The sequence below is a fragment of the Pongo abelii genome, chromosome 3 (genome assembly GCF_028885655.2).
Source record: "Pongo abelii isolate AG06213 chromosome 3, NHGRI_mPonAbe1-v2.0_pri, whole genome shotgun sequence".
NCBI classification, from domain to species: domain Eukaryota; kingdom Metazoa; phylum Chordata; class Mammalia; order Primates; family Hominidae; genus Pongo; species Pongo abelii.
The window spans coordinates 129,358,788-129,382,230 of record NC_071988.2 but is presented as its reverse complement, the minus strand read 5'-3'; the positions used below and the strand labels follow the sequence as shown (position 1 = coordinate 129,382,230).

The following is a 23,443-nucleotide window of genomic DNA, read 5'->3' as shown; positions in this document are numbered from 1 at the left end:
TAGACGAGAAATAAATAAAAGGCATCCAAATTGGAAAAGTAGAAGTTAAATTGTTCCTGTTTGCAGATGACATGGTTTTAAATAATAATGGAAAACCCTAAAGATTTCACCAAAAGACTGTTAGAATAAATAAATTTAGTAAAGTTGCAGAATACAAACTGAACATTAGAAAACCAGTAGTGTTTTTATATACTAACAATGAAGTACCTGTAAAAGAAATAAGAAAACAATCTCATTTATAGTAGCTACCAGAAAAATAAAATACTTGGGAATACATTTAACCAAGGAAGTAAGAGACCTGTATACTGAAAACTGTAAAACATTGATGAAAAAAATAGAAGACAGAAATAAATGGAAACATTAAATGTATTCATGGATTGAAAGAATTAATATTGTTAAAATGTCCATACTACTTAAAGTGATCTACAGATTCAATGCAATCCCTATAAGAATTCCAAGGATTCTTCACAGAAATAGAAAAAGCAGTTCTAAAATTTGTATGGAACCACAAAAGACCCCAGATAACCAAAGCAATCTTGAGCAAAGATAACAAAGCGGGAGGTATTATATTACTTGACTTTAAAACATACACTGAAGCTATAGTAATCAAAACAGCATGATACAGAAACAAACATATAAACCATAGAACAGAGCAGAAAGCCCAGATATAAATACATGTGTTTATATTTAATTGATTTTTGATAAAGGTGCCAATAATACATGATGGGGAGAGGACAGTCTTCAATAAATGGTGTCGGGCAAACTGGATATCTGCGTGAAGAAGAATGAAGTCAGACCCTTATCTCACCTCATATAAAAAAAAAAAAGTGAATTAAAGATTTACATGTAAGACCAGAAAGTCTAAAACTGCTAGAGAAAAATAGGGAAAAAGTTTTATGACACTAGTTTAGGCAGTGATTTTTTTTTTTTTTTTTGGTTATGACTCCAAAAGTACAGGCAACAAACATGAAAATAGACAAATGGGAGTACATCAAATAAAAATCATCTCCACAGCAAAGGAAGCAATCAACAGAGTGAAGAGACAACCTACAGAATGGGAGAATATATTTGCAAACCATACATCTGATAAGGGGTTAATATCCAAAATAGGAAGCCAAACAACTCAATGGCAAGAAAACAATGCAATTAAAAAATGGGCAAAGGATCTGAATAGACATTCCTAAAAGGAAGATAGACAAATAGCCAACAGGTATATGAAAAAAGGCTCAACTTCTCTAATCATCAGGGAAATGCAATTAAAACCACAATGAGCTATCACCTCAACACCTGTTAGAATGGCTGTTATAAAAAAGACAAAAGTGTTGGTGAGGATGTGAGAAAAGAAAATCCTAGTATGCTATTGTGGGAATATTAGTATAGCCATTATGGAAATCAATATGGAGGTTCCTCAAAAAGTTAGAAGTAGAACTGCCATATGATCCAGCAATCCCACTGCTAAGTGTATAATGAAAGGATGTGAAATCAGTATGTAGAGTAGATATTGGCATTCTCATGTTAATTGTAAAAAGTGGTATATTTACACAGTGGAATACTATTCAGTCTTAAAAATGATACAAATCCTTTTGTTTGTCACCACATGGATGATAAAATGTTAAGTGAAATAAGCCAGGCACAGAAAGAGAAATACCATATGATCTCACTTACATGTGGAATGTAAAAAAGTTGCACCTGTAGAAGTAGAGAGTGAATGGTGTTTATCCGGGACTGCGAGGTTTGGGGTTGAGTGGGGGTCAAGGAGGATGGTTGGAGGAGACGTTGGTCAAAGGGTACAAAATTTTATTTAGATACAAGGAATAAGTTCAAAAGATCTATTGTACAACATGGTGATGATAATAACAATGTATTTCTGAAAATGCTGCTATGGACATATGTATGTACAAGTTTTATGTGATCATGTGTTTTCATTTCTTGTGAGTATAATGTAGGCATAGGATTGTTTGGTCATGTGATAACTCTGTATTGAATATTTTGAGGGGCTGCTGTTTTCTAAAATGACCGTACTATTTTATATTCACAACAACAAATATATGAGGATTCCAATATTTACATATCCTCCCCAGTACTTGTTATTATCTGTCTTTATTAAGCTATCCTAGTGGGTGCGAAGTGATACCTTATTGTGGTTTTGATTTGCATTTCCCTGGTGGCTAATGATGTTGAATATTATTTAAATAATGTAGCTTATTGACCATTTGTATATCTTCTTTGAAGGAAAGCCTGTCCAGATACTTTGAGGCCTATGTAATTTTATGCTTTTTTTTTTTTTTGAAGCAGCTTTGGGAGAACATGAAGTTATAACCAGTACATTCCACTTTTTTCATTTCAGAAGTAGCTATCTCATGATACCCACAGGCATCTCTTTCACACTTTCTTTGGGAGTCTACTCACATGTCACCTTCTTAGCGTTTCTTGATTATCCTCTCTAAAGAGGCACTCTGTTTCCTTTTTTACCCTATGTTATTTTTCTACAGTGCACTTATCACTCTCTGATGTTGTAGTTAAGTTTTATTGGTTTACATTGTTCCGCAGTGGGATGTAAGCTAATTGAGGGTAGTGACCTTGTTTTCCTCACTTGGCATACTAGTAGGGCCTCAGTAGATACTGTCTGAATGGATGAATGAATAAATAAATGTGTGAAAGGACTAGGCTCTGGAGTCTGCCACTCACTAGTTTTGGGATCTCTGGCAAGTTACTTACCGTTTTTCAGATTTAAAATCTTCATCTGTAAAACCTTAGTAGTAAGAGTATCTATGTCATTGGGTTGCTGTGAGGATTAAATCAGTTGGCATGTGGAAAGCAGTAAACACCATGCCAGTACCCTAAGGAAAAAAAAACTGTTTTATCTTTTTCTTTGCTTTTGGCATGTTACATAGACTTGTGTGTGTTTGCAAGGAATATGTGTTTGCCTTTTAAAGGACTCATGTAAACTAGAATCTTTTTTTCTTTTTCTTCTAGGGAATGCAGAGAGCAACCAATGTCACCTACCAAGCCCATCATGTCAGCAGGAACAAGAGAGGTCAGGTGGTGGGGACCAGAGGTGGCTTTCGTGGTTGCACAGTTTGGCTAACAGGTATGGTCAGGAGAGAGAAAGCAGTTTATTTTAAAAGCAGTGCATATAGGTAACCTTGGACTAGGCGTAAGCATATTTAAATTTTGAGCTCTGTTCTTGTATTTGGAGCATCACGACATATAACTGACATAGTTGCTTAATAATATTTCTTGTAATTTTTTTTTGTTCTTTTATAGGATTGCTGTTAAATAAAGGTAAAAACCACAATGAACCTTAAAACTACTTTTTCGTAGATACCACGTTAAATTCTACACACTTCTGAGTGCAAATAAGATCTGGATTCTGCTCTAAGAAGCTAACAGTGAAAACCATACGTCTTAGTCTATTTTATGCTGTTATAACAGAATACCAGAGACTGGGTAATTTATATGAATAGAAATTTATTTCTCATAGTTCTGGAGGCTGGGAAGTCCAAGATTGAGGGACTAGCATCTTCTTGCTATGTTTGTAATACGGCAGAAGGCATCACATGCTGAGAAAGAGCAAAAGATTGAACTCACAGCTTCAATCCCTTTTATAGATGGATTGTTCCATTAATGAGGGTGGAGCTCTCATGACTTAAACACCTCCATTAGACTGCATCATTCAACACTGTTGCATTGAGGATTAAGTTTCCAACACATGAACTTTGAGAGACACATTCAAACCATAGCGTGATATAACCAGAAAGAATGAGTGGTAAGAATTTTCACAAAGTGAATTTCTATTATTCAGCTTTTGCTATGGCCTTTGATTGTCTCCCTAGAGTCTGTCTTTTGGCTTAGTCATAGCAGGCTGGTGAGTGACTGAATTGATACAGATTTTGAAGTAGCTTTAAAAATGATGGATGCTTTCACTTCTATGAATTATATTTAAAATTTTGATACATTTTGCCCCATTTCCCACTAAAATTTTATCCCAATTTACTCTCCTACCAGCAGTATGGGAGGGTGTTTATTTCCCAGTGTCTTTGTCAACAGTGGTTGTTACCAGTTCTTAAAAATTTGTGCTGATTGGCAAAAAAGTTACTCTTTTGTTTTTTTAATTATGTTTCATTTTTAGACAGGTCTGTTTGTTTTTGTGTGAAAGAAGATACACTCTCACATTCTTCCCATTTCCTCATTCTTAATTCCAGACAGTTGTTAAATTGTTACATTTTTATTGCCCAGGTTTATAGCACTTAATGGGTCAATAGTTGGTAGCTCACCGTCAGTTCTTCTGCTATGACATGTTCACTCATGAGCTCTTTATTTGAATGGTCTTAATTATCTGCATTTCATTGTTAAATAATTTTTGCAAGATGGCCTTCCATTAGGTTCTGAACTCCTGGAGGTTTTATGTTTGAGAATGACTATCTTTTATGCCAACTTGGCTGGGTAAATATATATATTTGGTTCATACTTTCTTGGTCTTGGAATTTTAAAAACAGTACTCTATTGTCTTCTGGCATTAAATGTTTTGAAGAAGTGTGAGCCTAATCAGCTTTTTCTTTTTAGGAGCGTTCCTTTTTTCCTCTGGATGACTAAGGAATTACTTATTTCCCTGTAAAAATACAGGGAAATAGAGGCTTTTGTCTTTCTCAATTAGGTCCTTATCTGCAGTTGATTTTTGCATATAGTGTGAGGGACAGATCCATTTTCATTTTTTTCATGTGGATAATCACTTGTCCCAAGAACATAGATTTATGAGGGTGTCTTTTTTCTCTGATCTGCAGTGTCTGCTCTGTTTTATATCAGGCCCACTTATGTGTGGGCCCTCTGCTCTGTACCACTGATATATGTCTGTTCCTCTGTTAATGCCATATTTCTTAGTTACTGTATTTTTATAAATCTTGAAGGACAGTGGAGTAAGTCCTCTTACCTTGTTCTTCATCAGCAGCGTTGCCTTTTTTTTTTTCATTGTGACTTCCTTTTTTTTTTTTTTTTTGGCTCTTAGTGCTGTCTAAATCTTGTAATAGATTTAATCAATTCCCCTGAACTCTGTTGTTATTTAGTTTGGGATTGCATTGTATCTAAGATTAATTTTGGGGGAAAATTGATCTTTAGAATATTTGGTACTCTTTTTCTTGAACGTGGTATTTTCCATTTATTTCATCACTAATGATACTTATAAATAAAGCTTATCTGATTTTTTGGTACTTGCTCTGTGGTCTAGTATGTAATAAGTTTTCAGTCATCACCTTGCCCCCACCCTATGCCTTCCTCAATTGGGACAGGATGGCTAGAGTTGGCTGGAGTTGGTATTTCCCTTCCCCCAGGTCAGTTAGGTTCCAATAAAACCTCAGCAGGTTAGGCTTTGGTTAAATAGTTTCTCTTGAGTTCAGTCCTTGCTAAAAAAAAATCTGGTGCTCTGGTATATTTCAGAATGGAAGCACTTGGGGATTTTTCTCCAATATTTACTGTGAGAACCTGATTGAGCTCCTGGAGGTGAAACTCACAATGTTGTGGGGACCTCCCTATAACTAGATTCCTTTGAATTTTTGACTCTCAGACATGTCAAGAGCCTTAATTAATTCATCAATTACAGTTTAGGTTTTTCTGTGTGACACTGGTTCCCACAGTACTTTTCCCCACAGTGAGTCTCAGCTCCAGTCAATAGTTACTCCCTGCATTTGCCTGTCTCCACATTCATGGGGGCAGTGGTTTGCCCACTGTTCTCCCCTCACGGATCCAAGAAGAGTTATTCTGTTCAGGTTTTTACTTGTTCGGATGTAGTGGTGACTTTCAAGCTCCTCCCATGTGGACCTGGAAAACTTGTAGTTTTCATAAACGTGTATTTGAAAAGAATATGTATTCCCCTGATGTGTGCAGTATTCTGTATAATAGATTAAGCTTGTCAGTTGTGTCAAATCTTCTGTAGCCTTCATATATATATGTTTTTTGATAATGATGTTGGACATGGAAGTCAAGATTTGTTTTTTTCTTGCAATTCGGATGCTTAACCTGGATCTGCCCAAGCTATTGAGTGATTTTTGTATACTATTTTGCTAGACATGTTTCACTTTTTATCAGATTTTATTTTAGGGGAATTTTGTTGTTTTGTGTTTCTACATTGGTTGGTATATTAACTTCCCAGGGCTGCCATAACAAATTAACCACAAAATAGGTGGAAGAAATTTATTCTCCCACAGTTCTGGAGGCTAAAAGTTTGAAATTAAGTTTGTAGTGAGGTTGGTTCCTCTTGTAAGTGCTGAGGGAGAATTTCTTCTGTTTCCCCCTTAGCTTCTACTGGTGGCTGGCAGTCCTTGGTGTGTGGACGATCACTCCAATCTCTTTTTGTTTTATAGCCTTGTAAGAACACCAGCTGTTGGATCACCCTAATCCAGTATGACCTCCTCTTAATTTGATTGTGTTTGTAAAGACTCTATTTCCAGATAAGGTCACCTTCTGAGGTTCTGGGTGGACATGAATATTTGGGGAACACTATTCAACCCAGTAGAGCTGGTTTCTATTCTTCAGGTATACCAGTTATCCGTATCTTAGATTTGGATTGCTTATCTTGTATTATCAGTTTCCTGTGACTCCTCTGTTGACTGTAATTATCTAAATGAAACTGTTTATATCAGTAATTCAATTTTCAGCAGTGCTTATTTGTTTCAAATTAAATATGCACTTAAAACATATAAATACACATGTATGTATGAACAGACACTTTTATTATAATTTAGGTTGTTTTTGTTGTGTAAAAGTTTAGAGTTTCAAACTTTTTTTTTCCCTGATACTTGATACTCAATTGGTGGTTAAAAACAACAATTCAAAAGAAATAAAGAACAGCCTTTTTCACCCTAGCCACCGTCCCTTTGTTCCACGTACTGTTACTGTGTAACAATTTGCCTAAAACCCACTGTTGTAAAACAATTGCCATTTAACTTTGCTTACCATTTTGAAGGTGAGGGATTTAAAAAGGCTCAGATAGGCAGCTATGCTTAGGGCTTGCTTGGTTGTTGTCATGCTGGCCTGGGCCACAGTCATCTGAAGTTTCAGCTGGGCTGGATGTCCAAGATGACTTACTCAGATGCTGCTGGTTGTCAGCTGGGAGCTTAGCGGTCTGAGAGTGGCTGGTACACCTGCTTGGGATCACGTTAGCATGGTGGTCTCAAGGGATTTAGTCTCTGGCTTCTGCCAAATTAAGTGACCAAAGAAAAGCTGCATAGCATTTTCTGACCTAGCCTTGGTAGTCACACATCATCGTGTCACTATTTCACTGCATTCTTTTGGCTGCAGGTAAGTCCTAAGGCCAGCCCACATTTTAGGGCAGGGAATTAGTACCTCTTGATGTGACAGTAGTAAAGTCACATTGTAGACACTCGTAGGATGGGATATTCAGTTGCAGCCATCTTTGGAAAATGCAGCTGGCTACAGTCATTAATATCGGTTTTTAATGTAGAAAGCAACTGACCCTGTATCGATGCTCTCAACATATCCTCCTATTCTTTTTTTTTTTAAATTTTACTTTAAGGTCTGGGATACATGTGTAGAACGTGCAGTTTGTTACATGTGTGTGGCATGGTGGTTTGCTGCACCTGTTAACCCATCATCTGGGTTTTAAGCCCCACATGCATTAGCTATTTATCCTGATGCTTTCCCTCTCCTACCCACCCCCAGTGGGAGGCCTCCACCTCCCCGCCGATAGGCCCTAGTGTATGTTGTTCCCCTCCCTGTGTCCATGTGTTCAGCTCCCACTTATGAGAGAGATCATGCAATGTTTGGTTTTCTGTTCCTGTGTTAGTTTGCCGAGGATGATGGCTTCCAGCTCTGTCCGTGTCCCTGCAGAGGACATGATCTCATTCCTTTTTATGGCTGCATAGTATTCCATGGTGTATATGTACCACATTTTCTTTATCCAGTCTATCATTGATGGCATTTGGGTTGGTTTCATGTTTTTGCTATTGTAAATAGTGCCGCAGTAAACATACATGTGCTTTTATCTTTATAGTAGAATGATTTATATTCCTTTGGGTATATAGCCAATAATGGGATTGCTGGGTCAAATGGTATTTCTGGTACTAGGTCCTTGAGGAATCACCACACTGTCTTCCACAATGGTTGAACTAATTTACATTGCCTACCAATAGTGTAAAAGCGTTTCTATTTCTCCACAGCCTCTCCAGCATCTGTTGTTTCTTGACTTTTTAGTAATAGCCATTCTGACTGGCGTGAGATGGTATCTCATTGTGGTTTTGATTTGCATTTCTCTAATGATCAGTGATGTTGAGCTTTTTTTCATGTTTGTTGGCCACCTAAGTGTCTTCTTTTGAGAAGTGTCTGTTCATATCCTTTGCCCACTTTTTGATGGGGTTGTTTATTTCTTGTGTATAAAGTTCCTTGTAGATTCTGGATATCAGACCTTTGTCAGATGGGTAGATTGCAAAAATTTTCTCCACATACGCAAATCAGTAAATGTAATCCATCACATAAACAGAACCATTAACAAAAACCACATGATTATCTCAATAGACACAGGAAGGGCCTTTGATAAAGTTCAACATCTATGTTAAAAACTCTCAATAAACTAGGTATTGATGGAACATATCTCAAAATAATAAGAGCTATTTATGACAAACCCATAGCCAATATCATACTGAATGGACAAAAGCCGGAAGCATCTCCTTTGAAAAGCAGCACAAGACAAGGATGCCCTCTCTCACCACTCCTAGTCAACATAGTATTGGAAGTTCTGGCCAGGGCGATCAGGCAAGAAAAAGAAATAAAGGGTATTCAAATAGAAAGAGAGGAAGTCAAATTGTCCCTGTTTGCAGATGACATGATTCTATATTTAGAAAGCCCCATAGTCTCAGCCCCAAAACTCCTTAAGCTGGTAAATAATTTCAGCAAAGTCTTAGGATACAAAATCAATGTGCAAAAGTCAAGCATTCTTCTACGCCAACAATAGACAAGCAGAGAGCCAAATCATGAATAAAATCCCATTCACAACTGCTACAAAGAGAGTAAAATACCTGGGAATACAACTTGCAAGGTACGTGAAGGACCTCTTCAAGGAGAATTACAAACCACTGCTGAAGGAAATAATAGAGGACACAAACAAATGGAAAAACATTCCAGCCTCTTGGATAGGAAGAATCAGTATCGTGAAAATGGCCATACTGCCCAAAGTAATCTATGTATTCAATGCTATTCCCATCGGACTACCATTTGATATTCTTACAGAATTAGAAAAAAACTACTTTAAATTTCATATGGAACCAAAAAAGAGCCCTCTCTTCTATTTTTTTTTATTCCAGTTAGCTTTCTGTACTACCATGAATTCTTTCAAGAGCATTGGTACATTAGACTTTAGTATTTTATCTCTTGCTTTAGAACTATCTTGGTTATGACACTCGCCAAGTTGGCAAGTAATAGTGCATAAATGTACTCTTTCCTTCTCTTTGTTTACTGAGTAAATACTGTTGGTATAGGAAGGTGAGTTGAAATGAGGGTGTTCTATTAAGATTAATTGTATTATAAATTGGACTCCCAGATAATTGTATCAAGGTGGTTTGTGAGTGCTGAAGATCTAGGAAAATGGAGGTACCTTTGTAACATTTCTTACTTTTGTCCTTTCTTTTTCTTCCCTCACCAGAAATAATTTGGGCATATGACTTTGTTTTAAAATTTGGCATGCAGCTTTAGAAAAGTGGTAATGAGAGGACAAAGTGAATTCCCAACCATGTCTGCTAATAAAATTAGTTAAGCCTTTCTGAAGTTTATCAGTGATTTCTGATACTTTTGCTCATAGATACTTCATTAAAACAAACCCTTATTATGTTTAAACTGTAGGTGTTTTCCTAGGCAAGAGGTAAATCTTAAAGAGAAATATTAGATAAGAACATTACTGAGAGATTGCTTTGCATAATGAATGTATTTAATCCTGTGACTACAATTTTTTATATCTCTTGAGGCCAGGAGTTTGAGACCAGCTGGAGCAACATATTGAGAATTCTGTCTCTACAAATAATAAAATAAGTTGGATGTGGTGGCATGTTCCTGTTGTCCTAGCTATTTGGAAGGCTGAGGCATGATCTCTTGAGTCCAGGAGTTTGAGGCTGCAGTGAGCTATGCAGCCTCTGCACTCCAGCCTGGGTGGCAGAGCAAGACCCTGTTTCTGGGGAAAAAAAAAAAAGTATTACTACATAGTTATCCTTCTAACTTTACACATGGAATCTGTTTTGACTGTTTAATTTTAGGCTTGTCTGGGGCAGGAAAGACTACTGTGAGCATGGCCTTGGAGGAGTACCTGGTTTGTCATGGTATTCCATGCTACACTCTGGATGGTGACAATATTCGTCAAGGTCTCAATAAAAATCTTGGCTTTAGTCCTGAAGACAGAGAAGAAAATGTTCGACGCATCGCAGAAGTTGCTAAACTGTTTGCAGATGCTGGCTTAGTGTGCATCACAAGTTTCATATCACCTTATACTCAGGTATGTGGTTTTTGTGCCATTGCCTTTTTGATTACATTTATTGAGAATATGGTATCAGGCAAAGCACATACTTTAAACATTGATATGTGCTCTGAGGCTAACTCTACTCCTCCCCAGCTACCATCTCTTTGTTCCTGTAACATAGGATTAAAATAACCTAAAACATTTCTATGCTGTGACTTTCTAAGTAAATCCGGTTTTGATAACACCTGCTTTTAAAAAAGCCCTGAAGTATGACACAGTCATTGAATTCAAGCCAATGGCCAAATTATTTCAAGCGCAACTTTTCAACTTAATAAACCTATAGTGAATACTTGACAGATGTCAAACTCCGGAGAAAATCTAACTTTCTTAACATGTGCCCTACCATGGCTTCTTTGCTCGGAATTCGTTGTTCTTAGCTTGCATCATAGTTCCTCTTATTTTAGAGACTGCAGCAACAACAAACCATGTTTGTGTATTTCTCTGAAAAAATTATGTAATTTCTTATCTCAGGATTTTTGTTTCCTCCCTGCCTGGAAAGCACTCTTCTCCCTCCTGTTCCTCTTTTCACAGTGTCAGCTGACTTCTAGTCATAGATTGAGGCTTAGGTTAGGTACCTTAACACATTATTTTATTTTCTTCAACTTTTATTTTAAGTTCAGGACTACATGTGCAGGTTTGTTAAATTGGTAAATGTGTACCATGGTGATTTGCTACACAGATCATCCCATCACCTGGGTATTAAGCCTAGCATCCATTAGCTATTCTTCCTGATGTTCTCCCTCCCCACCCACAACAGTCACCAGTGTGTGTTGTTTCCCCTCATGTGTCCATGTGTTCTCATTATTCAGCTCCCACTTATAAGTGAGAACATATAGTGTTTGATTTTCTGTTTCTGTGTTAGTTTGCTGAGGATAATGGCTTCCAACTCCATCCATGTCCCTGCAAAGGACATGGTATCATTCCTTTTTTAGCTACGTAGTATTCCATGATATATATATATATATACCACATTTTCTTTATCCAGTCTATCATTGATGGGCATTTAGGTTGATTGTATGTCTTTACTATTGTGAATAGTGTTGCAGTGAACATACTCATGCATGTATCTTTGTAATAGAGTGACTTACACTCATTTGGGTATATACTCAGTACTGGGATTGCTGGGTCAAATGGTATTTCTGCCTCTAGATCTTTGAGGATTCACTACACTGTCTTCCACAATGGTTGAACTAACTTACATTCTCACCTACAATGTAAAAGCATTTCCTTTTCTCCACGAGCTCATCAGCGTCTGTTGTTTCTTGACTTTCTAATAATAGCCATTCTAACTAGTGTGAGATGGTATCTCATTGTGGTTTTCATTTGCATTTATCTAATGATCAGTGATGTTGAGCTTTTTTTCATGTTTGTTGGCTGCATGTATGTCTTCTTAAGAGAAGTGTCTGTTCATACCCTTTGCCCACTTTTTAATGTTTTTTTTTCTTGTAAATTTGCTTAAGTTCCTTGTTGATCCCATTCTGTAGGTTGTCTGTTCACTGTGATGATAGTTTCTTTTTCTGTGCAGAAGCTCTTTAGTTTAATTAGATCCCATTTTTCGAGTTCTGCTTTTATTGCAATTACTTTTGATGTTTTTGTCATGAAATCTTTTGCCTGTGCCTATGTCCTGAATGGTATTGCCTAGATTTTCGTCTAGGGTTTTTATAGTTTTGAGTTTCACATTTAAGCCTTTAATCCATCTTGAGTTAATTTTTGCCTATGGTGTAAGGAAGGGGTCCAGTTTCAATTTTCTGCATATGGCAAGCCAGTTCTCCTAGCACCATTTATTAAATAGGGAATCCTTTCCCACTGCTTGTTTTTGTCAGGTTTGTCAAAGATAAGATGGTTGTAGGTATGCATATGTTATTTTTAAAAACTCAATTCATTGACTGGTGGTATTGATAGTAGCTGTAGTGGTAATAATATTAACATTTATTGAACACTTAACTGTGTTCTGGTAACTGCTAGAGTGCTTTTATGTGAATTAACTCAAGTAATTCTTGTCTCCTAGTGGGGAGACAAGGAAACAAAGGTGTGCATTGCCCAAGGTCACACACTATACTTGTAGAAGAGCATGGGTTTGCACCCAGACAGTGTGTCTCCTGGGCTTAGATGGCTATGCTGCCTCCAAACCCCACTGGCTCCTTGACAGCTGGGACCGTGTCTTATTTGCCTTTGTAATCTCGATGCCAAGCCCGGCTCTTGGACCATATTATATGATTAGTGTTTGTTGAACAATAGCATACTCCCTTGGGAAGCCCTGATATCAGTGAATAAGCGAGTTAGTATAGAGGTGAGAGGCAGGGTCTCTGGAGTTGGAAACAAAGGGGCTGAAATCTCAGCTCTGCCAGTTATTGCTGCTGTGGCCTTGGCCAGCACACTTAACCTCCTGCAGTTCAAGTAATGCCTAAAACATAGGGTTGCTCTGAAGATTACGTAAGTCATGTATTTAAAGCCTCAGCACAGTGCCTGGCATGTAATAACTATTCAATAAATGGAATAAATTATATTAGCACAATTCTAGTACTGTGTCATACATTTTGATGGTTACTTGGACTTTTTTTTTTTTTAAACAAGATTTGATCTGTAAGAATTATGGATAAGTGTTATATTGAGTATTATTTACACAGGTTCGCTTAATTGAACCGTGGCAGGAGTCCTAAAACATTCTTTAAAACCATTTCTTGAAACCCCTGGGTCATTGCCAATATATCAGTTTAAAAATGTATAAATAATAGGAGCATAGTAAGAGTTAGAGTTCCTGAATCCTTGGATATACACAGTTTTCATAAAAATATGATATTGGCATTCTTATACCTTCTGGTGGGAATCTTGTAGCTCTCGGAAAAGGGGGAGGTCTATAATACCTGTTATGGAGAGCTATCAGCTGACACCTGGGTATCTAAGAGTATGTGCTGATCTGCTTTGTGGCCCCCTTGTTTGTGTAGTGTGGAGCAAAATCTTTGTTGACCTCATCTATAAAAGCACTAATAATGAGGTTTGGACTATGTTTAGGGCATCTGAAAATCCATGAAAATATTTGGATTGGAACATGTAATACAGGACATGTGTATTTTTCTGTATAGTCATGATTATATTTGTTCATTCAAGAGATGTTTATTGGGAATTTCCATGTCAACCACTGAACTGGGCATATTGGTTCTAAAAATTAACCTGATAGTTCCTATTCTTAAGGAGTTGGTAGTCTGGTGGGAATGCAGAGATGTGAAGAGTTACAATATCTTGAGGCAAGTGATGAAGTAGATATATATGAAAGGTGTTATGGAAGATTCACAGAGGAGCTGCTGCTTGAAATGAGTCACGAAGGTATGAATCAGAGTATACTAGTTAGACCAGAGGGAGAAAGCTATTTCACACAGAGGAGACAGTACAGTATGCTCAATGGAATGTGAGAATTTGGTTTTTTGGGGAACTGTAGGTAGGTTGGTGTGACTGCTATGAAGGATTATTGTGAGGGGAGATGGAGCTGATCAATTTGCAGAGGCTAGGTGGTGACTTCTGGACTGCTCAGAAAGGATTTTGCCCCAAAAGGAGTTAATAGTTTGAGATTGTAACAGAGATTGGTGTCATTGGGTTTGCATTTGAGTGAGGTCATCCTTGAAGCCTGGAATGAGAATGGTCTGGAGATAAGAGACTAGCCAGGAGGCTTGCCGTAGCACCAGCTCCTTCGGGAAGAGGATGTGAACTTGAGCAGCAGCAATGGGACTAATAAAGATGGGGGCATATTTAAGGTCTCTTGAAGCTTGAGTAGCATCAGTAAGACCTGGTGCCTGCTTGACTGCTGATTTTGTGGGGGAGCAGAATGAAGCATGGTGCTTTCTGAATAAAGGTTGGTGTGATTGAGTTATGAAGTACAGGATAGGAGGGGAGGACATGCGTATTTCATTTTTGGTGGGTTACGTTTGAAGTGCTAGTGGAGTTAGTCTAAATGGAGATTATCACTGGGCCATTTAGGAAACTGGTTTTAGAATTTAGGAAAGTTGCATAGGATTGAGATCTAGATTTAGGAATCATTAACTTTATTAGTTGAAACCTAGATGAGGACGATTAGATACGGAAGTGTATATAATAAGATGAGAGCCAGGGATAGAAACTTGGTGACACTTTCCTTTAAAAGGATAGTTAGAATAGTAAGATCATAGCTTAATTGCTATTCCGGACACCAAACTTGTAAAGCTAATGAGATGATTGTAATATACTGGAATAAGATCTATGATCATATATAGTGAGTATTCAGAGAACCCTGAGAAAGCAAGAGGCCTCATCAGCCTGAGCATGCAGTGAAGACTTCCTGGAGGAGGTCACCATGGAGATGTGCTGTGAGGAAGCACATTGGTTTATCCAGAAGAGAGGGGTTGAGTGTTGCTGGTAGGAGTTGGGTTATGGCGTGGGGGAGGCCTGAGGTAGAAACAGCCTGACCAGGCAGGTATTATTAATAGAGCATCAAGTGCAAGACTGAGAATGGTGGGGCCAGGTGTAGGGGTGATGCCTCATATTAAGAAACTTGGATTTTACCCCAGTAGTGGCAGGGAGTCTCTGAAGAGTTTAGTAAGATGGTCAGATTTGCATCCTTGCCACAGTGTAGATTATGGCTTTGAGCAGATCCGAGTTAGAAGCCAGAAGATCTGTAATATGTTGAGGTTGTTGAGACAAGAGAAGTGAGGTTGAACTAAGGAATAGGGAAAGATTGCAAACTGGGTTGGTGTAATATTTAGAAGTAACATCCGAAGGACTTTGTGACTGAATTAATGTATGGGAAAGGGAAGGAACCACTCTTAGGATTGTGGGTGTGTAGTGTGGTCTTCCTTGATTTGGGAAGCATATGAGAGAATGCAAACTTGAGAGAAAAGGGACTGGATTTAGTTTTGGACGTGCTTAGTTTTTGGCACCTGTGATATATCCAGGTGGACATAGGAAGAATTTGGACATGTGTGTTTAATTTCAGGACAGAGGTCAGGGTTCAAGCTTCAGTGTTGATATATGTGTTGTAGTTTATATTGTGAAGGCACTTGAGAGAAACGCTCAAGAACTATGTAAGGTGAGCAGTGGGCTGTGACGGGAGTGTGGGCAACTCCAGCGTTAAGGGATGGGTGAAATAGAAGGAGCCCAGGTGGAGTCTGCCTAGGAAAGATCTGGGAATAACATTATAGGCATCCATAGGCATAGCAGTGGGAAAGCAGCAACGAGGCCTGGTGTTTTAAATACTGAAAAGTACCTATGGTTAAGGGAAAGTTTTTATATGATTTGTTAGTTCATTACGCTAAAAAATTTTTTTAGAGACAAGATCTCACTCTGTCACTCAGCCTGGAGTGTAGTGACTATTCATAGGCACAATCGTAGTATGTTACAGCCTGGAACCCCTGGGCTCAAGTGATCCTCCTGCCTCAGCCTCCCCAAGTAGCTGGGACTGTAAGCGTGCTACACCACTGCCCTTAGCAGTTCTTTTGTTTTAAATGGATGAACTTCCCTTAGCAGTTCATTTGTTTTAAATGGACTTGTACTTGTTTGTTGCTGGGGGTCAGGGAACCCAGCAAAGGGGGAATGCTGAAGATTTCAGGTGGAGTAGAGAGAATGGGTTGAACAAGGTCCTGTAGGAGGCCGTGAAAGGGGAGGGAATTCCTAGTATGTGAAGGTAGGAGTGGCAGGGAGAAAAAGATCATTAGTATGTAGATAAATTTGTATGACAGAGAAGAGATTTTATATGACAGAGAAGAGATTTTGCTTGAAAGAGAAGAGATTGAGAGCTTATGCTTGGAGATTTGTTTTGTTTTGTTTTGTTTTGTTTTGAAACATGAAGTGTGGTAATCTGGTCAGAGTGGAAGTAGGTGAGGATTGTCAGAGGGACTATAAGGAAGATGGCAAATGCTGAAATGAGCTGTGTGGAAAAAGGATGGTAGAAATTGCAGGGACCAGCTTTGAAAATATTGGCAACTGCACTTTGATTAATGGAGTATAAATGTGGAGCAAAGGGAGAATCAGGTTTTGAAGACCATAAAGAAGAAAAGGTTGACTTACAGAGGAAACATTGTTCCAAAGGACGGAGTGGAGAGGACTTAGAGGGAGCTGCAAGGGTGGTTACTAGAGAGTTGGGAGTTAGGAGCAGAAAAGTTAAGTTTGGGGAGTGTTAGAGAGGAGAAGTGGCTGCAGGGGGCTTGCATTTGGCAAAGAAGTAAACTAGCCTCAGGATTCTGGATGGATCTTTTTTGTGAAATTGCTTTCATGCCAGCTCAGGCTGGGTTTGAATGTGATATTAGAGAGAAGCCTGATGACACCTGCATTCAAGCTGGGCTTTGGCTCAGGATCCACGTAGAATTTGAGTGAAAGAGTTTGTGGTGCATTCATGGTTTTCCTTCTGTAACTCCCCAATATCCTGGGTTAGTAGAACAGTATGCCTTTTAAAATTGTCATGAATAATAGGAATTAACCTAATAATTTCTTGGATTTTTGTTTCAGTTTATATTCAAAAACATAAATTTTGTCTATTTCCCACTAAATTGGGTGAGAAGCACTTTTTACTCATCTTTAATATTAATATAATACCTTTGTGATTTGTGTGATCACTTTTTATTGTTTTTTTTTTTAAGGATCGCAACAATGCAAGGCAAATTCATGAGGGTGCAAGTTTACCGTTTTTTGAAGTATTTGTTGATGCTCCTCTGCATGTTTGTGAACAGAGAGATGTCAAAGGACTCTACAAAAAAGCCCGGGCAGGAGAAATTAAAGGTCAGTAATATTTTCTTCCAGGTTTCACTTTGCTTAGATATTTTATGTTCCCATATCTAGGATTGATATTTTCTAAGAGATTGGAAGTGTTAAAGTGACTTGGAGCTCCTTGAGGAGAGAATTTAGTCTTATTACACTGTTCTATCCCTCAGGCATAGCAGCAGTGCCTGGTGCTTGGCTAAATGAGTCTTGTTGATCCTGTTGGAATCCTGTTCACTAGCCAGCGTTGGGGCTCGGGAGTTGGCGAAAACCTACTTGATAAAATTAGGTGCTTAACGTTAAGTTGGACATCAGTTGCCTGCTGCCACCAATTCTACTTTCTTTGTTCCAGGGAAAATGGAGGAAATCCCATAGTTATTGGAAAAAATGCCTGAATTATAAGCATCTTGATGACAAGGATAATGCCTTGTACTTTATTACAATCCTTGGAATGGTCCCTTCTTCTCATGTACTATTGTTGAATTAGATTGAATTAACATATCACTGATTCTATTAAAATATATACAGCTGACCCTCCACATCTGTGGGTTCCACATGCGTGGTTTCAACCAATCGTGAATTGCAAATATTCCAGAAGAAACAATATAAAATAATACAGCAATTAAAAAATAGTATAAATAACAAATATAGTATAACATCTATTTATATAACATTTACATTGTACTAGGTATTATAAGTAATCTAGAGATGATTTAAAGCATATAAGAGAATTAACATAGGTTATATGCAAATAGTACACCATTTTATGTAAGGGACTTGCACATCCTCACATTTTGGTATTCACAGGGAGTCCTGGAACAAATCTGTATGATTACCAAGGGACAGCTCTACACCTTGCTTTTTAGGTTTTATAATCTGCTTCCCAGAGTTTCAACTGTGATGGACATTTAGACATTGAGGGAGAAATTTAGAACCCAACTCTGCTCTGGCCTTTGATATTAATCATACTATTTATCTTGTAGACATCCCTTGACTTGTCCTGTTCTATAATTGTTAACAGAAACAAAGGACTTGCTGGCAAAGACAAAACAAAACAGAAAAAGAAACAAAACAACAACAAAAAAAACAAAACTAACTAAAGATACCGCTGTTTAGGGATCAGTGAGTCATGCAGGTAACTTTTAAGTTTGCCTTCCCATCAGGGAATGTGATAGGCTGAGACTGTCACAGGAACTCCCAGGAGCTCTCTCAGTGATAGATTTTGGCATTCAGTTTCTGGCCCTGAAAAGAAAAAGATAGAGTGGGAAGGAAAATGGTAGTTATTCTGGGTTCTTCTGTATTTGGACCTGGGAATGCTTTGGCAATTGGGTCAGGTTCCATCTGCTGTGGTAACATTAGTTCCATGGGCAAGGCTGACCTCTGGTAATGCCACTATGGAGAATCACCTCCTTGATGAGGACTGCTGCCTGTCAACCCTCTACCCCATTAAGCTGTTACTTTCTTGACTCAGAAAGATCAGGCTGCTTGACCAGACTAATTTGTGACAATTGGAGGAAAACCTGTTTAGCCCTTCAGCTCCCATATTACTCTCTCAATGGCCAGTTTTCACTTCAGTCTTTGGGTAGAAATTTGGCACAGAAAAGCAAAATGGTGTGTCCAGGATCCTAAATAAAGTCTAAACCTTTTACTTACTTTAATTGTAGTTGATTTTGTTGTTTTTGAAAGAATGGATTGGTGAGGGAGGAAGGTTTGTCATCCTGGCTGGAGTAAGCTACTTGTGAGCAGGGAGATCATAGTGAACATTTTTGTGTGATTAGAATTTAGCACAGTACATTGCCCAAAGCATATACCTGTCACACACATAGTTAATACTTGTTGGATGGATGAGAAGGTTGAGTGGTAGTGGAATGTTCAACACACATTTGCCAATGCTTTGGCGACAAAAATAGTTGAACTCTTGTAAAATATTTAAAGAGAATCGAGACCATCTTGGCTATCACGGTGAAACCCCGTCTCTACTAAAAATACAAAAAATTAGCCGGCATGGTGGCGGGTGCCTGTAGTCCCAGCTACTCGGGAGGCTGAGGCAGGAGAATGGCGTGAACACAGGAGGCAGAGCTTGCAGTGAGCTGAGATCGCGCCACTGCATTCTAGCCTGGGCGACAGAGCGAGACTCCGTCTAAAAAAAAAAAAAAAAATTGAAGAGATTTATTCTGAACTAAATACGATTGACCATGGCCCGTGACACAGCCCTCAGGAGGTCCTGAGAACATGTGCCCAAGGTGGTTGGGGTGCAGCTTGGTTTTATACATTTTAGAGAGGCATGAGACATCGATCAAATACATTTAAGAAATACATTGGTTTGGTCCAGAAAGGTGGGACAACTCAAAGCCAGGTGGTGGGGGGAGCTTCTAGGCTATAGGTGAATTTAAACGTTTTCTGGTTGACAATTGGTTGAGTTTGTCTAAAGAACTGGGATTGATAGGAAGGGAATGTTCAGGTTAAGATAAAGATTGTGGAGACCAAGGTTCTTCTGAGGTCTTACAGTGGCTACCCTTAGAGACAATAGATGACAAATGTTTCCCATTCAGATCTTAATCTCTTTAGGATTGGGAGGATCTGGAAGAAAAAAATATAGTTTTGTTAATAAAGATTCTTTAAAGATGCAAATTTTCCCCCACAAAGAACAGCTTTGCAGGGTCATTTCAAAATATGGCAAAGAAACATGTTTTGAGGAAAATATTTTGATTTTCTTCTTGTCTTGCAATGTTATGCCAGAGTCAGGTTGGAAAAGAAGTCATGATATATAGGGTTAAATAAAACCTATCTGATGAAAATTTATGGTTTGTAGGGCATGACTCCCCAGACCCCTTAGATAGGAATTTGGGCAAGAGAAAAAATCAGAGTTTAGTCCTCAGCTTTCTATTTGCAAGGTATATGTTTGGTGCCAGGTATTCAAAGATGAGTAAGACCTTGTCCACAATGCTCTTGGGTCTCTTACAGTTTGTACTCTGTAACTGGGAGTGTGTTTGTATTAGTCCAGTTTCTTGTTTACTTTCTCAATTGTTGACTACATTCCCCTGAGTAGAGGTTGATAAAATGTTCCTTAGGGTAATGTGTGTGTGTGTGTGTCTGTATGCATACACTGATATTTAGGTTTGCCATGGTGCTGGAGTTCCTGATTGTAGAGTTGCTTATTTTTTTAAAAAGCTTTTACTTGTAAATGATGCTTAGCAAGTTCCCTATCAACTCTATTTCAAGGCTGTAATGGCATACATTCCAGGACAGACAAGATTGTGTATATTCAGGGGGCCTCAGGCTTTTATAGACCTTTACATGACATTTATTGGACAGTCAGTATATCCTTGTGTCAACCATTCTGTTATCTCAATTATTTTCGTGATGACTACCTAAGGTAGTTTTTATTATCTACTTAAATATGTTTTTTCTCACAATTTACATTTATTATTGTAATCACTTATGGATAAGTTATCTAGTAGGAGAACTCCAGGGCTTCTAAAATGTTAAGCCACCTCTTCTAACCCAGTGCTTGTCAAGCTTTGCTGCATGTAAGCATTTCCTTGGGAACTTTTAAAAATCCAGTGCCAAGGCTGTCTGTACCCCAGACCAGTGAAATCAGAATCTCACGGGGTGGTACCTGGTGATTCCAGTATATCACCGCATTTGAGAATCAGAGCTTAACAGTTAGTGTTCTCTTAATCAGAATTATTAATTTTTTCCCAGCCATTTTCTTGTGACCCACTGCTAAATGGGAGTACCGGTAATGCAGAAATTTTTCTTGAGTTCAGGGCTGCAGGGGATGCTTAGAAATAGGAAATAGAAAAAAATGAAATAAGTGGGCTGTAGGTTTGTAATATATATTTTTGAACTCTTTTGCTAGCTGTATTTCTTAATATTAATGGTAATGATTTTAAATTCATGTGTACCATTCTAACCTAAGAATGACCTAAGCTTTCCAAGATAGACAAGCCTTGAATGACTTATGTGTGGGGTAAGGTCAGGGGTATAAGATAGGAATAGCATATCTTTAACTCGGCTAACCCTCTCTGGGAAATTGTCGTCTATTTGCTCTTTTCTTAGCAGTTATATGGTAACACATATACTGTAGGAAAAATCTAGATAGTGGTTAATACTAAAATTATATTTGATTGTGTAATTTATTTTGTGATCTATTTACTAGTTTACTAAATTAAACTAAATTATGTTTAGTTTAAGTAAATAGTAGTTCATTTGTCTTAACACTTGTTATCTGATGGCAGAAGAAGCCGCAGAGCTTCAATTTGGCCACAGATAATTCTTGTGAATGTACTGGACAGATTGACTTAGTGTTAGTTTTTGCATTGGGAAAAAAATAATCTTTTCAGGTTTGGTTTTATGTCCATGTCCTGTAGAGAACTTGAGATGCCTTGGATCACCTGGTATTAATTCCGTACATCTTCACAGGCAGCTTGGGCATTTTCTTAAGACAGAAAAGAAGAAAGGTGACAAAAGTAGTAGAATTGATTCTTACTATTTGTGGATTCGATATTTATGAATTTGCCTACTTGACAAAATTTATTTGTAATCTCCACATCAATACTCCTGGCACTTTCATGGTCAGTGTGACACATCTGACACACCTGACACAGTTCCCAGCGAAAATAAACAAGACAGCACTTTGCCTTCTGGTTTTAGTTCTCAAACCATAAACAATTATTCTTTTTGCAGCCTATTTGGTGTCACATTTTTTACATTTTTGTGGTATTTTGGGTAGTTTTACAGTTTAAAATGGCCCCCAGTGCAGGAAAAAAAAAAAGTTTAATTAGAAATCTCCCAAGAAAGATGCTTCATTACTATAGCCCTGTGGTTTGGGGGACAGCGCAGATACTAACTTCAACGTAGCAGAGATCTGCACTGAAAAAATCAACTATTTTAATTTTATTTTCCACCCTACTCTATTATAATCTGGTACCTTTTGCAGGTTTCACTGGGATCGATTCTGAATATGAAAAGCCAGAGGCCCCTGAGTTGGTGCTGAAAACAGACTCCTGTGATGTAAATGACTGTGTCCAGCAAGTTGTGGAACTTCTACAGGAACGGGTAAGAGAGGATGAAAGAAGGAATCATCAGAGAAAAATTATATCTGTCTCATAATCTATCCCCTTCAAAAAAAATGGTGGTGTTAATGTTGAGTAACATTTATATTTTAAATGCTTCAAACTGCCAACAGTGTTCTGTGTCTGTATGTCAGTGTGTGAGGTGTTGTGGGCAGCACCGTGAATGTACAGTATGTGAACTATCCCCATCAGTATAAACCTCAGGAGGCTTAGGAGTCAAACAGTCTTGTACTTTACCAGTAATTTTACCACAGAAAAATACCTAACAGAAAATCCAGCCGTGATTGTTCAGTCCTGTAACTTGATAGTATTATATTTTTCAATTTGAGGTATACAAAGTAGTTAACTTTTCTTAGACATTTAGAGCGCCCACATTTTCCTTGTGATAACATGATGATTTCCTTATGGGTGGATTCTAGAGAGGGACCTGTGGAGGATGTAAGTTTCTAGGACATAAGGACCTTTGGGTGCCTGCGCATATGGAGGCATGAAGAGGCTTGGGGTTCTCCAGGGTACTCAGGCCCACTAACAAGTGCAGGGTTCCTTCAGACTTTAGTCTGGGTTTTTAGAAGTTTTCTTTCCCTTGTGCTTTGTTCATACTACCCTCAATCCTCTTTCCCCATTTCATTGGAGGGTCACATAGTTCACTGTAGTTGAAGAGGATCTGACCTCTATGTGGATGGAGGTCTTGGGTCAGTGATTACCCTGTCACCTTGTCATGCATTCCCACCTTTGCTGTTCAGTCCTGACCTAGGGGTACACAGAAAATGAGACATCATCTTTCCTCATTCTGTCCTAACTGTGGGTTTTGGAGTTTGAACCCCCTCTTAATCTACAAAATCCTGTAATAAACCTCTTTCATCTAGTGTATCTTATAAACCTCTTTCATCTAGTGTATCTTACTGGATATATTAAAAAAATTTCTTTGTCTGAATGTGTTATAAATGTTTAGCCTTTGAGTTTTTCCACATTGTAAAATATCTACCAGGTAGATAATGTGGGACTTTCCTTCCTAATTTATTTATTTTATCCAAACATTGTAGCTGAATATATAGAAATAATGTAAATTGATACTGCTCTGATGTTTTTCTTTGTATTTACTGATCAGATATCATTATTTGCAGGTCAGTGA

At 38.1% G+C, this 23,443-nt stretch overlaps 1 protein-coding gene across 4 annotated transcripts in view; it reads left to right on the top strand.

Moving 5' to 3' along the window:
- The window catches only part of PAPSS1 (3'-phosphoadenosine 5'-phosphosulfate synthase 1), a 115,234-nt gene that overhangs the window by 17,240 nt on the left and 74,551 nt on the right, over positions 1–23,443 (top strand). For all 4 annotated transcript variants that reach the window (XM_054554239.1, XM_009240243.4, XM_002815039.4 and 1 more), the window contains 4 exons: positions 2,977–3,091; positions 10,254–10,489; positions 17,116–17,254; positions 22,176–22,294. In XM_054554239.1, coding sequence (XP_054410214.1) covers positions 2,977–3,091; positions 10,254–10,489; positions 17,116–17,254; positions 22,176–22,294 — 609 coding nt within the window. The remainder of the gene's footprint in view (positions 1–2,976; positions 3,092–10,253; positions 10,490–17,115; positions 17,255–22,175; positions 22,295–23,443) is intronic.